Below are 17450 nucleotides of genomic sequence, written 5' to 3' on the forward strand. Positions count from 1 at the left end.
AGACTAATTATAGAGGAAAATTCCAGAATAAATAGATACTTTTGAAAGTCTTGGAAGAAATGCAGCTCTCTTCTCTACATGACTACTAGGTAGTTGACATTAATAATAATTTGACCCACTCATCTTTATCTTGATCCTTCAGAGTGTGAGTTGTGCTTTATCTGGGGACAGGCCTTACACTCAAGTGAACTCTTAGTTTTTGTCTTTACATAACTTTGGTATCTGCTGATCTCAGACTACCTGCATGAGGACAGAATGTGCCATTAGTCTATTTCCATGACAGAAACAGAAACAGGATAAAGCTGCTTAAGTGTGGTGACCAAATGACCAGCAAACAACCAAGGCACTGAGCTAGGCTCTGCCCTGTTCAAAGTGTGAAAAAGCTTATCAAACAAAACACATCACAGTCGGTTCTAAATAAAACTATCTCATGTTCATCATATGCTTACCCACCTGGAGAGAGGAATTCAGTCCTTTGGGAACAACTATGTTGTAGGTACTAATGCTGTGGTCTCTGGTACAAAGAGTCCTGGGCACTGAGCAGGAGAGAGTGGATGAGGTATGCTTGGAATTTTCATTTAATAGAGAAAGAGTAAAAAGACAAGTCTAACCAGAGACATAGCTTAGCTTAGTTCCTATTGTCAGCTCAGTTACAAACACACTGATTACAGAAGCAGCAGCCCCACTCATCTCAAGTGCTTGCACACAGCCAGAGCTCCTTTCTGCTAATCTTAAGCACTTCTTAAGACTACCTCTGCTGCCAGAAGAGATCAGAACAGCTGATAAAAGGTCCTTCAGATCTCAAATTCTATTAAAAAAGAAGTAAAGAAAAAAAGAGACAGAAATATGTTAATTATAATAAGCCAGAGAGTAAATAGGAGGATTAGCTCCAAATCTGTTAGACAAAATAACACTTTAAGAGGCATTTGAATATTTTGATCCTGACCTAGTAGTATTGCTCTTGCCTGGTAGGAGGTGGCAGCAGTGAAGCCCTCATCACCAGAGCATGCAAGGAGGCTGACATGTGCTTTGTAACAGTGAATTGTTGCCTAACAACCTGGTTTTATCAACAACCACACTCTCAGGACATTTCACACATGTAGAATGGGAGTGGACAGCAGACCAGATTTCCTTCATTTGTGTAAATCATGCACTTCTACTCAAGTCCATGAAATACTGCCAACTAATACCTGCTGATGATCTTTGCAAGAACCTCAAGGTCAGTATCTTAGAGCTCTTTATACCTTGTTTACCATAAAGTTATTCTTTTCTAGAAAATCTCCTTGTACAGAAGGCAACTTATATGTTGAACTTACCTCCTATATGCACACTGCCCTCCAAACAAGAATTCTTTAGCTGATGAATGGGAAGCTGGTGACAGAGCAAGTAGTTTTATTCACTGAGTCAGTTTTGACACGGAAGGGCACCGAAAAGCTGAAAAATATTTATGGGAGTTCCACTTTCAATGTTATTCAGAATATCAGTAGTTATTTTGTTATTTTTAGAGGAGTGCTTAGATGGAATAGTGTTACCCCTTTGAAAAAGTTGGTAGCACAGAGGAGAATATAGCTACCAGGATTTACATAAAACTAACACTCATGTTATGCTCAAAAGCTTAAGTTTATTGCTCTCTTTAATGACTATCACCAGTATTTTAAAAAAGAATGCCAGTTCTTTCTGCTAGCTTCTCACTGAATGAAATATTTTAAATACAGCAATAAAATCAAGTGGTTTAAAGATAACACATTTTGCCACACATTCATGCAAACCCTGCAGACAGGATTTTTACAGGTTCATGGATACAGAATAAACACAAAGATGTGTACTGAAATATCGGGAAACTTTTTCCCCACAGTGATGAAGTTGTAGGCGTAACATTTCAGGCCTTACCCTGCACCTGCTGACGTCAATGGCAAAACATCAGTGGGAGCAGGATCAGCCCTTGTATTCTGAGAGCTGCTTTACCTTCTCCTGATTAGGAAGTGCAGTTAATTCGCAGAATCTTCTGCACTAATAGAAGCAGTGGGTTTTGGTTTTTGTTACAAATAGAGAGAAGCAAATATATTTTTAGTAGGTCATCAGAGCTTCTATTCACAAAACACTCATCTTTCATGTTAAGGATCCTGTGTACCTCCATTTTTTTCTCTGCTCACTGAAGCACTAAAATGTGTGCTCACCTCTAAGCATTAAACACAAACTACAGTCTTCCCAGCCTGATTGAAGTCTAAACCAAAAAGCACAGGCAGCAATCTGTATTACTGGAAAGGAAACACTGTTGCCTGGAACAGTGGTTAGAATGGGCTAATTATTGTCTAAATTTGGTTCGAGGGCAAATTTTTCACAAAGCAGCTAACAAGTTCACATTGATTTTTTTTTTTTAAGCTGCCTTTAGGATTTGCATTAATTTTAATAGGCACTGGACACATGGTTACCCTCAAAGCTTTGAAACAATTATAAATTCATAGAATAAAAGTGATTTCATTATTAGATTTTTAATAAAGAGAAACTAAAAAAATTCCTCACCTGATTTTGAATCTCAGATTTCAGGAGAAATTATATTCTATGTAAAAATAGAAACTATTTGCAGAAATACAATCGGTTTGCCAGATGACTAAAATGCCCAAATATTGACAAAGAAAAGGTAAAGCACGAAGCATTTATGTTCAGGTTAATGTCTACTTAGATTTACCCCGCTGTCATGATGCTGGGGTACACTGCTGGTAAGAATTCAAGGCAAGAATTTGACTCATGTCATTGAAATATTGTTCCTGCCTTAGTTTTGATAACACTGGTAGTGGACTGCTTTAGAAAAAATAAACAAGCAAACATGATGTGTGAAACATCATTTCAATGCGAATCTACTTGAGTCTTTCAATGCAGAGGCTCAGAAGGTTTACGATACACACAGTATTCGGTAATTTTATATGTAAAAACAATCAGAAAGAGGCAAAAATTTACTTTCAAGCTTAGTCAACATACGGCACATTTCAGCATGACAATTCAAAAAGTTTCACACTGTATTTGGATATATTAGCAATGACCTTTTAAAAAATAGCAAACTGAAGACTGTGGATTTTTTTCCGTTTTTTTTTTCTCCTTGCTTTTGTAACAAATGAAGCTACAATTATTATTTACAGTATAAATAAGCGTTTTTTGGTGAAGATTATGTCCTGTCACATATGTTTAAGACAAGGCGTACCTCAGCTCTTAAATGTCAATGCAAACAAGAGCATAAAAGCAATATCAAAGTAAAAGAATATCTTTCCAGCTAAGACAGCCAGGTTACCATGTGTCTCTTATCAGATCTGAAATATATCTGAGCGCAGTCAAAAGTTCTCCTGGCTTTAGCCTTTAGGAATATCATGAACACTTATTCCTCTGCTGCTCTAGAAAGCTGCTTTCCGTACAAGCTCATGACATGATGCACAAACTGATACTGTTCACAAGTCTGGATCATTCCTCCCCTGAAAAGCAAGAAGAAAAAGGAAGGGAAACAGCAGTCTTATTACTTGCAAACACATAAGGAAACAGCACAGCTAACATGAAGCTTGTGCTCCACACCAAAGGTGTGTTCCAAAGCTGTCTGAAATGACTGAGAAGTGCCCTTTGATTGTAACCAGCTTCAAGTCTGATCTTGAGCTCCATTTTGAAAGGCTCTGTTAAGCAAGGAACAGAAGGCACTGAGGATAGGAATGGGCTTTACATTCATTTTCCTTGGCAGAGGCAAGCATCTAGGAAAGCATCACCATTATCATTTACTCTTGTATTACCTGAGCACCTGTACTCCAAGAACTCTTCTGTGAAAAGTAATACCCACCCCAAAGCCCTGGAGAGATAGATGGGAGCAGGGGAATAAAGAGGAGAAGTAGCTTATCCATGACTTCACAGCTGCACTAGGGACTGAATTTGAGACCAAAGAGGGCCAGGTCATGCCAAGCCACACCAGCCCAGACAACTGATGCAATTTTCCCATTCTGTAATAAGGATTTTTTCTTCTGTGCCACTCCACATCAAGCTTTTGGCAAGTTAACCAGAGAACTAGGGATGGCCAGCAGGATTTTGGAGCACACAATGTTACTTTAGAAAGGAAAACTCAGATTTGTACCCGAGTTGACTGTTGCGCACACCTTGATAACAAAAAAATCTCTTGGCATAGTAACCTGTTTTGTTTTAGCTTATTTTTCAGCTTTTACAGTTCTCTTTAAAACTGAAAACCTGAAAGGTAATGCAAGCAGGAGCAAAAGTAGTTTGATTTTCTATGTGTCATCAGCCTCTGTATTTCAGCAAGGAGCATATTAACCAACATATAAGCACTACAGGGGGAAACAGAAACAAACAAAACCAATCAGGACTAAGTTGTTCATTTAAAGCAGATTCTACTAACATTTGAAATTTTGCTGAGATGCCCCACTGAAAGTGATACGATCGCTTGACAATTCATTATGAAGACAATTAAAACTTGTGTCTGAAGCTCTTAGAAAGTGTATGCAGAATTGTGCCAGCACTGGTGCTGGTCCACCACAGATCCTGGCAGAATGGTGCCAAAAGGAGGCTGAAATGACAAGTGGAGTTGAGGAACATGGGAACCCATGGGTAAATGGAGCCAACCAGACTGTGTCAGTCTGAGGAAGAGCATATGTGGTGCATTCCCTCAGAAAGCTCACCAGAGGATATGAATGAAAAGTTGCTTCCTCTGAGCCAAATGTGTAGCAGACTGCTAGCACCCTCCTTGGGGATAGCCCTTTTCTGTGGGGTCCAGCTAAACCATTATGGGTCACACAGTAGCTATACTAGTAAGGGGGAGATGAGAGGGAAATACAACCTTGTCCTTCAGCCCCTTGTACTTATGTTGTTAAGCAGCTGTTGAAATAACACTTAACAATGAGCAGGGAAGAGCAGGGACCTATTCTCCAACCTCTCATCGTCTAGCAAAGGTGAGAAACACACATAGTGTTTCTAAAAAAAAATAATTTCCTAGCTGAGCATCTTCTCCCCATCCGTTTTACTTAATACAAGCTCACAGTTGATTTGTTTCTGAGTCCCTCTGTGCTCCACACAACACTGAAATATGTCTATGTCAGACAGTGACACACAAGAACTTTAGTCATAGCTGACAATTTCTCCTCAAGAAATTCCATTAACAGTGAGGTAGCACCCTGAAGTTGTAGCAACAGAAGCACCAGGGTGGTCATTGAGATTCAGACTACAGGAAATTATTTTCCTTTTTATCCATTTTCCTGCTATGTGGTGGCTTCCTCCCTTGCCACACATATGCACACCATGACATGTGCTTGCTGTCCAGGCTTTGGCACACAATTGTGTTTTCACCATAATTTGCCACAAAAAACTTTGAAATCCGAGTTGCATTGTGGGCAATGACAGCAAATGTCTCTCAGCACTGTGGGAAGGATGCAGGAATGATTACTTCCTCTCCTTAGTCATACTAGGTTATTTTAGGACCATCTGTTGGCCACTGATGCAAAGCCCAGTGCACAGAACTTCACCAAGGGATTTGTGAGGGAATGAAGAGGAAAAAACCCTTTGTTCTCTCCATATCCATGCCAACTTCAAAGATGGTTCTCAGGGCTAATGTCAACCTTTCTACTTCTGTGTAAAGCAGGGAGGTGCATTCCTTCACACATCTACTCTGCTCTGCATTCAGCCTTCTTTCCCTAAGCCCCTGGTGACTTCTTACCATTCTAGACAGTAATGATCAGGCAAGAGCAGGAGACAGAGTCTTCCCTCTTAATAGCTGCTTGGACACTGTCTCAACCTCTCATGCTACTTTTGAAGTCTCCTGGAGATTCTGGGGGGAGTTAGTGAAAATGAGAGTGGGTGGCAACATGACTTCCAAGAGACTACAAACCCTGTTTTTCAGTCCTGGAAGAAATCATGCTTTTCTGTAGGAAGGATGGTGATCTGCTTTCCATCTTGAGTATTTTACCCCATGACATTTAAATAGCTTTTATCTATTCCATCCCACTCCTGAGAGCTACATGGCAGCTACAGAGGCTCCTGCAGTCTTCCTTTCCCCTATGATTTTCCTTCTTCAGAATCTTCAAGTGACTGCCAGTTCCCCTCTCTCTTCCAGGCTAGTATTTGCAATTGGCTTGCTGTATCACACACATTTAAGTAGGCACCTTCAGCCTTCCTTTGTGTGTGGCAATTTTCCTGTGTAGCATCAGTCACAGAGACAAGATATCTCACATCCAGACAGATATTTAACTGGACCATGGATAATCAGCACTCACTATTCCTATTCTGGTTCTTTTTCTCAATAAACCTTCCCTTGTCTGGGCTAAAATCCACTGAAACAGCCAAATCTCTAAGCCCCTGCAGGTCCCTGTCTATCAGAGCCTCAGCAGGGCAGCAAGCATTTCATTTTTTGCCTCCCACTGAGCATAATTTCTTCTCTGAAATAAAGTTCAGCGTGGGGTTGAAGTTCTTTTTTTTCCCTCAGAAAAATCTTTGGTATGTTTTTCGTGACATCTCTTCCCCCGACTACATTTATCATTATCATTAGAGAGAGCACTGAGACATGTTTTGATGGCATTTGAAACCAGTGGGAGAGGAAAAATAACATCTCTGGTACAAAATTCAAGTCTGTTTACTTCATAATCAAACTCAAGGTGGTGTGTTAAGAAATGCTTAACTGGAAACCATTGAATTTGTGGAGATTTTCACAGCTCCTTTCATATGTCTGTAAACACTCCAGGTTGTGCACTCTCCTTCCCCAAGCAATGTCTCTCCCACCATGGCTCACAGCTCCAGTATATGAGATGAATTTTCATTACTCTTTCTGAACTTGAGTACAGCAGATCTTTGAGCCTTGGTATGAACACGGGGCCATCTCCTCTGCTGGTAAAAAGCTGCCCCTTGCTGCATGAAGATGGGCAGCTGTGCAGACTTTGATGCCAGCTGTGAACCGAAATCAGCTCTAGGTCTGTTCATTAAGGTCTACTGTTCAGGCAAAGACTATAAGTCAGAGGAATGTTCTCTCTTGGCCTCCACTTGGGTTTGTTCTTCCCCTCTCCTTATTTGCTTCTCCTTAAATAAAGGGAAACACTACCATTTTTTCTTTTCATTTTTCTGGGAAGGAAACAAGCTTTCTTACCTGTCTAACCGTAACTGGCAGGCTGTTCGCAAAATGTCAACTATGCCCTCGTTCTTCAGCTGTTTACAGCAGACACTCGTGGCAATGAAGCAGCCAGTCCTCCCAATGCCTGCACTAAGGAAGGCAAGAGCAGAGAGAGGCAGTGGAGATGTCAAAAGGATTTTGGAATTTTCTTGTCAAACACCTGCCACTAAACCAGCACAGATCCCATCATCCTTTTTGTCCCTCTGACCTTTGGAAGCTGGGTGCTTCCAGATGGCAAGCCATAACTAGGAAAAGAAACCAGCTTTGCTGGATGACATGATTAAGTGTGAGCCAGTCACAGCAAAAGTGTGGACAGTGCTAAAAATGGACTATTGGAGACTCATTGACTGAATATGTTGTTGAAGCTCTCACTGAACCATAGAAAAAAAGCTTCTGTGCTTCTTAGCAAGATTTGGTTTGACAGCAACCCTTGCTTTGAAGGAAACTTTGCTTTGAAATTCTCAATTCTAACATCTTCTTTGAAAGCTATTTTCATTCACAGGTAGAGTAAAAGACACCCCAACCCTTGGTTAAATAATCAGAGCTAACAGCAGTATAGTAAGTGTGATGCCATTTTCTGATCAGATCTACAATCTAATAGTTTGAATTAGAGCAGAATACAACAAATTCACTATAAAAAAAAAAAGTCTTTAAATTTTCCTGAATTCTTTTGTACCTGATACATTCCTTAGTTAACGACCAGAACTGAGTTTATTTTCAAAGGCACAGTGCTATGGAAGCTGTGAATTCTCCTCATCACCTAACAAACTACCAGCAAATGCTGGAAGCCCTTCTTATGCATGAAATAATTAACTGAGCATACTCAGGAATAATTACTTGACACAACTACAGGAAATCCTGCTTTCATTTACACTGTGAGAAAATTGTAATGCAAAATCACTGGCAACAAATGTTCAAGCAGCACTGGTTTCACTGTTCACAGCTGCCCACAAGTCCCTCATCTTTCACCTGACCATAACCAAACAGACCACAGCTCACAGCTCCTGATAGTGTTTACTGTCCAGACACCTCAGTGTTTTGCAAAGGGAGGGAACAACATTTTTAGATTAAAGAAACAGCACTTGTCCCAGGACAAGGTGTAGGTCTCTCAGTGGCTGAGACAGTGTTGGGTGGCACATTATCCACATAAAAGGCTTCATAGTCCTATCACCATCTCTCTTAGTATTTTTTTCCCCAAAAAATGCCCCATTTCTCCCCAGATTATTACTGTGTCACGGGGATTACACCATTCAAGAGTACAGAACAAATAAGCAAAGCAAGAGTGACGTGGTAAGCCGCAGCAGATACCATTGTTCTTCAAGGAGCTCCTAGAGAGTCACAAATTTCCATGATCAGTGAGGACCTCCTTTACAAACCATTTCTTTTTTTTTTTTTATCTGAACTGTCCCAAATTTTTCCACATCTGTTTTAAAACAAAGGCAGAAAAACTGGACACATGGTATCACACGAGCATTTTAATAGCGATTGCTCCATATGAGCTTATAGTTGGATCTTTCATGACACCAGGCTACCAGCCATTTCTGCCAAGAGGCTCTTTAAAAACATTATCATTGTATAACATCCATTTACTATGGCTTTTGGAGAGCAACCATCTGCTGTTTCCTAGAAAACATTATGCAAAATTAAGCAAAAATCTGTACAAAAATAAATTTGGCAAAACATATGTTATTGAAATTATGGAAGATTACCCTGGCAAGATAAACTGCAGCTCTTATCAGGCTTTCTGCTATTTACCTGGAACAACTGTTTTGAGGACACACTGTAGTTTCCAAGTAATCATATTTAACCTTTCTAAACACTGGCAAAACAGGGCTTCATTTTAGACCTCTGAAACTTCTCCAATTTTCCAAGAACTGTAATTCATCTATACTAAACTTTAATGCTTTAGAGTGTGTGAACCAACTTTTTTAAAACACTCTTGGATGAAAATCAACTAGCATATCTGATTTAATAGTGGTTGCTGAAGCTTCACACACTCCCTAGTTAGCTTTGCAAAAGAACATACTTCATTATGTCTACAAATGATAAGTACATCATCCCACTTCTTTCTGAGGACAGAAGAGAAGTATCTATCCTCATCTATTTTTATTCTGCTCTGATTGATAATTACAATTTTCTCATCAGGCGTCAAACCATGGTAAAGACTGCTTTTTCCATAAAAGCTTTCATCTTTGCCAGGGATTTGTACTGATAATTCAGTTTTACTATCAGTTATGCATATGCTTCCTGACTATTGATTATTACTTGCTGTAACCAGCTTTACCACTCTTTCATTTATGTGTTGTATTTAAATTATTATCTTTGGCCTAATAATGATTAAAAAAATAGCAAAGAAGGAATCTACAAAACAGGGAAGCTTAATGCTTAAAGTTGAATGTTATTATTTCTCTGCTTGCATGTGTCTTTCTACTCAATTTCACCTAAAGCATGTTAATCTTTGCTAAAAAGACCCTTAAAAGATAATTAAAGGCTTATATTACTGGTAAGGCAAATGAAATGAAATTATTCTTACAAGTAACTGAGCCACTGTCAGCACCTATGTTCAACTCAGTCTATATCTGAATGTAACACTTGATAATAGAAAATCATTGTCATTAAAGCTTTGAAATCCCAACCATATTTGAGAAGCAGCTGGGCAAGATTTCACACATGTGACTGATGACCTACATGGCAGTGTCTGCACTGTGTCACTGTGTGTGAAGGAGCCCACGGAATTCAGACACAACATCTATTTACCTGCAGTGAACAATCACTGGGGCATTCTTCTCCTCTGCACTCTGCATGGCCTCTTCCACTTCCAGTACTAGCTGTAACAGAGGAGGGGCCTGGTCTGGTGTCTTCTGGTCCGGCCAAGACGTGTACCAATAATGTTTCAGGTTTCTGACTTCTTCTCCTTTCTGCAATCCAGTTAAGACAAACACCACACAAGTTTTACAAGAACTTCTCATTGTAAATTGATACTGAAACATGGCCTTCCCTTTAAGACTGAGGGGATTAAATCAGTCTGCTGGAAAGACAACAAGGCTGGGCACACACAGTCCAGGAGTTTGCTGCACAGAACTGAGATCTTTTTGACAGGTGGTGGAAGAGCTAACGAGGAGGTGGCCTTGTATTAAGTACATAATTGGGTGCTTGAACCTTGGCTGCAGTGACCAAGAGATGGTGGAGGATCCTACATGGAAGGAGCAAGGGCACTTAGTAGGATTACAAGTGTGAACTTTGAAAGACATAACTTTGATTCCTTCACAGACTCAGTTGTAGGAATCCCTTGAGTTAGGGCCCTAGATGACATGGGACCCAAGACAGCTCATTAATATTCAAGCATCATTTCCTCCAAGCTCAATTTCAGTGCATCCCTCTGGGTAAGAAATCATGCACGGAGGGCAGGAGCCACGCATGGATGAGCAAGAAGCTTCTGGCAAAAAAAAACTCAAGAAGGAAATTGATGGAATATGGAAAAAGGGACAGGGCACTTGGAAGTAATATAGGAATGTTGTCAAAGTATGCAGAGATGTGACAAGAAAGGTTAAGGCCTATTTGGAATTAAATCTGGCAAGGGATATCAAGGACAACAAGAAGGGTTTCTTCAGTAGCATCAGTAGCAAAAGGAAGACCAGGAAAAATGCAGGACTGCTGCTGAATGAGGTGGGAGCCCTGGAGGTGGAGGATACAGAGAAGGCAGAGTAACTGAATGCCTACTTGGTTTCAGTTGTCATTGCCAATCTGGCCCTCAGGAATCCCAGACCTTGAAGGCAAGAAATTCTGGAGAAAAAGACAACTTCCCTTTGGTTGATGAGCACTGGGTTAGAAAGCATTTAGGTAAGCCTGACACCCACAAATCCATGGGCCTCAATGGAATCTACCCATGAGTGCTGAGGGAGCAGGCAGATGTTACTGCTAAGTCACTCTCCATCATCTTGGAAAGATCATGGAGAACAAGAGAGGTACCTGAAGACTAAAGAAAAGCCAGTGCCATTCCAGACTTCAAAAAGACAGCAAGAGGAAGGACCCAGGGGGCTACAACACCATATGGCCTCAGTTCCATTCCTGGAAAGGCAATTAAATAGTTCACCCTGCATATCACTTCTAAATATGTGAAGGAGAAGAAGGTTGTCTGGCATATTCAGCATGGATTTACCAGGGGGAGATCATGGTTAACCAATGTGAAAAATTTCTATGATGATATAACTGGCTGGGTAGATAATGGGAGAGGAGGAATATTGTCTGTCTTGACTTTGGCAGGGCTTTTGACCCTGTCTCCCATAACCTCCCCATGAAACAAACTCAGGAAACATAGGTTAGATGAGTGGACAGTGAGGTGGCTGAGTGGGTTTAGAGGGCTGTGATCAGCAGCAGCTGATCAGAAGGCCCATGGCCAGTGGCCTTCCCCTGGGATCAGTACTGGGTTTAACACTGTTTAATTTACTCATCAATGAGCTGGATGAAGGGGCAGTAAGTACCCTCAGCACATTTTTTGATGAGGATACAAAACTAGAAGGAGTGGCTGACACACCAGAAAGCTGTGCTGCCATTCCATGAGACGTGGGCTGGCTCGAGAGTTGGAGAGGAACTGATGAAATTCAACACAGACAAGTGCAGGGTACAGCATGTGGACAAGAATAACCCCAGGTGCCAGTACAGTCTGTGGGCTGACCAGCTGCAAAGCCTTGTGGAGAAGGACCTGATGGACAACAAGCTGCCTATGAGCCAGCAGTGCCCTTGTGGCCAAGGAGGCCAATGGTGTCCCATGGTGCATTAAGAAAAACAGAGTTGTCAGGTTGCAAGCAGTGATCCTGCCTCTCTACTCAGCCCTAGAGAGGCCTCACCTAGAGTGCTGTGTCCAATTCTGGACTATCCAACTCAAGAGAGACAAGGCACTACTGGGGAGGGTCCAGTGGAGGGCCATGAACACAATTAGGGCACTGGAGCACGTCACTTAGAGGGAGCTGGGCCTGTTTACCTTGGAGGAGAGAAAACTGAGAGGGGACCTCATCAAATCCTGTAAGGATCTGAAGGAAGGGCGTCAAGAAGATGGGTCAAGGCTCTTTTCAGTAGTGCTTGGCTCCAGTACAAGGGAAACAGGCATGAACTGAAACACAGAAAGTTTCATCTGAATATGAGGAAAAATTTCTGAGGGTGACAGAGCACTGGAACAGGCTGCCCAGAGAGTTTGTGGAGTCTCTTTCTCTGGGATATTCAAAACTCACCTGGACACAAGCAACCTGCTTTAGGGGAACTTGCTTTAGCAGGTGGGTTGGACCAGATTATCTCCAGTGGTCCCTTCCAACCCCAACCATTATGTGAATGCTAAATGGAACAGAAATCCAAATGGGAAGCCCCACAACACAGAAATATGGACTTCAAATATCACGCCTGCACTTCAGTAAACTGCTTTACCAAAATAAACCAAACCAAAACAAAAAAACCATACAAAAACACAACAACAACAAAAAAAACACACAAAAAAATTCCTCCCCCCTCAAAGTATTCTGCTCTTTCAGTGCCAAGAGCTGTGTGCAAAACACTCCAGGCAGTCTGTTCCCTCTTGACAGATTCATTCAGCAAAGCCAGAGCTGTGCTTGTGACATAATTGCTTTCATAATGTATTTGACAGACAGAGAGCCAGGAGCCATATCTCTGTCTGTGATAGCTAGATAAATAGATGAGGGAAAGAGATGGGAGCTTATTTTTCTATCTCTTCTGACAGACAGACTTATATCGGTCTCCTGTCAATTCTACTCTTCTCTTAGACATGGCAAGAAATTCAGAGGCAGTATGGAAGGTGGGAATTGTATCTAGCTGCAGTCCAGGTCTTTTTGAGAGACACAAATTCTGATTCTCTGTCTCAGCATGGTTACGAATATAGCAAATGTGCTGCTTCCTTTTCAGAGTGCCAAGTAGCACTGTGAGCTTCTGATTTTGTGTGTTCAAAGTGATATCCTTCCATCTGATTTCTAAAGGTGCAAAATAGTAACAGGGTGCCCAGGGAACTGGTCTTACCCTTGCAGCCATTACACAAGCCAGCTGGCTCAGGGCAAAGTAAATGTTTGCAAAAGGTCCAAGAACAGAAGTGTTAGCTTCCACAACCCTCCCTTCAACACATGGCTGGCTGAGTAGGGGGAAAAAAAAAAATATATATATATATAAAACTCCTTCTAAAGAACAAGGCATAAAAACCTGAAAATAGTTTCTGTCATGTATGCTCCCAAGTTCCTCCCTATGCTTGTCAATCACTAGGTGCTAAGAGTGCTCTGTGGTTGTGCATTTTCCATCCTTCTCTTTGGGTGACAAAGCTTTTGCACAGCTCCACAGTAAACTAGACTGTGAAAGAAATCACATTAAACCTTATTCCTTTCTTGAGATGGATTAATTTTTAGATGATCAATCCTTTTCTCCCTTTGGCTTGGCACATATTCACAAACACTTGTGAGAGTACATGGGAGACGGCACAAGGGTCAAAACAAGAGAGGTGGACAAAGGGAAGCTCGGCTTCATTGAGATGCTGTTCCATCTTACACTGGGTTTAAAGTGCTCACTGAAGCATAGCCACAGGATCCTTTAGGCTGTGTCTAGCTCACTTCAGGAAAAGAGAGCCTTACTATCATAGCACAGAGTCTGGCCTTAGGGTGTTTATGCTAGGGAGAAAATACTCTGTTTAAGAGAGCATAACTAGTTATCGTGAATAGCACTCCAGCTCACTACAGTAAATCTGATCAAGACTGCTCTGAAACACAGTTGCTTCTGAATGTGTGACTATGTGTGAGTCACAAAAGTTATGAACATCCAATTCTTAACCGAGTTGTGAAAAATTATAATGAAAATGTTGTCAATAACACAGAGAAAAGTAAAAGTCATCTGAAGAAAAACATGAATCACTACACAAGTCATTTGGTTGACAGCAACAGAAAACAGGCAAAGTTCTAAAGATGAACTCTGGATGCCTTTAGTTTTGTCTACTGTGTTAAAAGTTTTATGCTTCTGCTTGGAGAACCCTGACTTCTGTAGTTCTGTACTCTTCTGCTTTGACTTGAACAAAATATTCTCTATTGATTGTTCCTTGAGACTAAGAAGACTTGAGAACAGCTAGGAGGAAACAAGATTTAATTGACAGTTTGAAGTGTACCATCATGTATGCTGTAGCTGAGATCATGACTCAGTGGCTAGACACGGGCAGCTTTCTCTGAAAAGGGAAAACAAGCCTTGCCTATAGCCTGAGCTTTTTCTAAATTCCCAAAAACCTAAAAAATCTTGTCACTATACTGAGAGAAAAATGACAGTCCACTCTGTGAAACATTCAGTAACCATGTATTTTTGCACACTCCTGTTTAAGGGCAAACTGAAGTCAATTCATGGCATTTCCAGTTTTCATGACCAAGTCACTTAATGCATGCATGGTTTAGAGTTGCTGCTTCACTATTGCCATTAAAGACAAATGTACAGCTCTAGGGAATGGTACCTTAAATGGAATCTTTAGTTCAGCTCTAGAACTCAGCAGTTCACATCCTGACATTTGGGGGTGGAGGAACGAGACATTGACCCACTAGTACTGAAAACAAAACCATTGTCTAACTGAAAAGCAAAACCAGATGAGCTGCAAGTCTGCAACATGTAAATATTCTTCACTTCCCACTTCTCAGGGAGTGTGATTTTCTCCTTGCTGCCTTTGCCAAAAGCATGAGTGACAGACTTTCTACACTCTGAATCCAGACATGGGATGTCATATGCTGGCTTTCTGCCCATTAGCATATGGCTGAAGAGACTTGAAACTGGTTGGATAAAAGGAGAGTTTTTCCAGCTTGGAAAGAAATTGTCATGTAACACTGAGGTCAGGGTAGATCTGGCAGATGAAAGATGTATGAAGTTTATGCAAACAGAGCATTACTAAAAAATGTAGCTTGATATTCTAGAACATGGCCATGAAAAGAGATGTAAAATAGGACTCTAGTACTTCAAATTAAGTACTATCTAAGTATCTAAAAAAATTAAAACCAAAGTGCTAAAACTTTCTATCCACAAGATTATAGAATGGTTACTGGTACATAAAACTACACTTGTGAAGTAAGAAGATCTCTGTCAGCTGACATTTCATTCTAAATGACCAATGAACCCAGAGGACAAAGGCACAGAAAGAGTCACTGGTTTCTTACCCAGTGAACCCCTTTCTACTACCACTGGCCTGGTGGCTTTCAGACTGTACACGTGCAGCCTAAACCTCTCTGCTTATCTTTCTGTAACTGTCATGCTGGTGAACTGGGCAAAGCTACAACAACTTCAGTAATGAAAAGTAGTATTTGTACAGCAGTACACTGTGCAGAAGCTTTCTACACGACTCCCCCTCAACATCTGCATTTATAGATTTAGACAGCTAAGCTACTGTAAGTACATTGGAACGATTTACCTTTAGGGTGATGAGCCTTAAACGGTAATCGTCTGCTTGTATGACTCTGTTAACTGTGATTTCTATTCCTTCATAGGTGACCTGTTCCTCTGGCCAATATTCTGTGCATTTCTGTATGCAATATAAAACAAATCCAGTTAAGCAGGTATCAAGGGAGGCTGGGTTTTTTTCTCCCCTGAAAGTGAATATAGCACATGCATAGATGAATATGAATAAATTTTGTTTCTATAATAAGTACAAGCTTTCACTTACTAAACAGGGACCACGATTCAGCTGATTTTTGCTGCATCCATAATAGCCTGATTGCTTGATTAGAAATGCACAAATCAAGTAATTACTATCCAATGCTTTTAAATACACACATCCTTATTTATCTTTATGCAACTGATGTGCATTTTGAAGGTTCATTAGAGAGGCTGGTGGCAATGTGCTTGTGTTTTTAAATTAATCCTTTTCTTAAGATAATAATGATTAGTATAATATACACTAGTTACCAATATATCTGTGCTGCATATATACTGATGTAGAAACACAAAATACAGCCTTTCTATTTTTTGTAAAGGCTCAATGCTCTCTGAATATAAAACGATCATTTGCATATGTTTTTGCACAAAATAACATGACTGAGGATGTTTGGGGAAATAGATTATGTACCAAAATCCACTTAAATTGTCAGTGAGAATCTCTCAAAGCTAAGGAACTAATAGGCAGCAGTAGCTGTGAGAGAGATGGGTCTACTACATTTGATTTTGCCAAAAAACAGTAAGAGATGCAGCCAGCACAACCTGACACTTAGAAACACAAACTATAGTGCATTTGCAGATCTACTTTTTGTTACTGATACACTAGAGACAAGCCAGTGAAAATTTGTAAGCACTCTGATCCTGGAAGGAAGGCTAAAAAAGACTGGTTTTGTATTCAGTTTCTCAAAATTAATCAATATGCAAAGGCAGAGACAGGCATTTCAAGATGGTGCACAAATTAGTTCATGGATGAGGAATGACGTGAATGAGGCAGAGTCTGAGAAAAAGGCTCCCTTGTGATAATGCAAGAAGATATTTCATTATCACAGGGGAGTAGGCAACTGCTATTCAACAAATCTCAGTAAAGATGATGCTTGTAAGATTCTTCTTTTACACAGATGTACACAATCTTGAAGGAAACAAGTTGAATCATTTTGCTCTCCCCCACCAAACATAATTCCACTTGAGGAGAAAGACTAACAACAGGAAAGTACCTTGCAAAGTTACTGAGTCAAAATTTTGTGTGGGAGAATCAGTGTTGTTCCATCTGCACAGTACATCAGTTAATAACCCACTGGGATTGTGGCCCACTGTGTCTCTGTGAAGTTATTTATGCAGATTGTGTTTCTTCTTCCTCTATCATAAACTGCAGAATCCACTGCAAAAATTGTCGAGAACACTACCAGCTATCAATAGCACAGACAGTGCTCTGCTTAAAGGAGTGGAGTAAGATTGCCCACTCATTTCTGTGGGCTGTCTGTCAGTTCAGATTACAAGTGACAGAGGGCTGAGGTGCAGAGCTTTTAATACTCACATTGGTGAAGTCATTGCACTGAGGAGGAACACAAAGCCTCTCTTACTAGCATCATTGCTGAACAAAACTTTTGGGTTTGAATCTATGAACTTTGAGACCTGTTACTCGACTATCAACGTAAGTGTTGCAGATAAATGGAGTGAGTAGAGAAGACATTTACATGAAAGAACACTGTATTTAATGGCTGAGATTGCTGACACCATTACATTTTTGACAGAAAATTTATCAGGAAAGGCTCAGCAGCTCTGTAGTGATATACAGGCTGTAGCAAGTTCCAGTTCTACAGCACATCAGCACTGCAGTCCACAGCTTCCGCTGACTGATAAGAGGGATGAA

General features: G+C 40.6%; 1 protein-coding gene across 2 annotated transcripts in view; it reads right to left on the bottom strand.

The window, feature by feature from the left end:
• Positions 1-1368: 1368 nt before the first annotated feature.
• The window catches only part of PTPN5 (protein tyrosine phosphatase non-receptor type 5), a 75907-nt gene continuing 59825 nt past the window's right edge, over positions 1369-17450 (bottom strand). The window contains exons 11-14 of one of the 2 annotated variants that reach the window (XM_066320872.1): positions 15558-15668; positions 9896-10056; positions 7115-7228; positions 1369-3464 (exon numbers count right to left, since the gene is read on the bottom strand). In XM_066320872.1, the coding sequence (XP_066176969.1) occupies positions 3371-3464; positions 7115-7228; positions 9896-10056; positions 15558-15668 (480 nt within the window). In that variant the 3' untranslated portion in view covers positions 1369-3370. The remainder of the gene's footprint in view (positions 3465-7114; positions 7229-9895; positions 10057-15557; positions 15669-17450) is intronic. The other variant, XM_066320871.1, reaches the window with a different exon arrangement.

This window comes from Sylvia atricapilla, chromosome 6, assembly GCF_009819655.1.
Source record: "Sylvia atricapilla isolate bSylAtr1 chromosome 6, bSylAtr1.pri, whole genome shotgun sequence".
Taxonomy (NCBI): Eukaryota; Metazoa; Chordata; class Aves; order Passeriformes; family Sylviidae; genus Sylvia; species Sylvia atricapilla.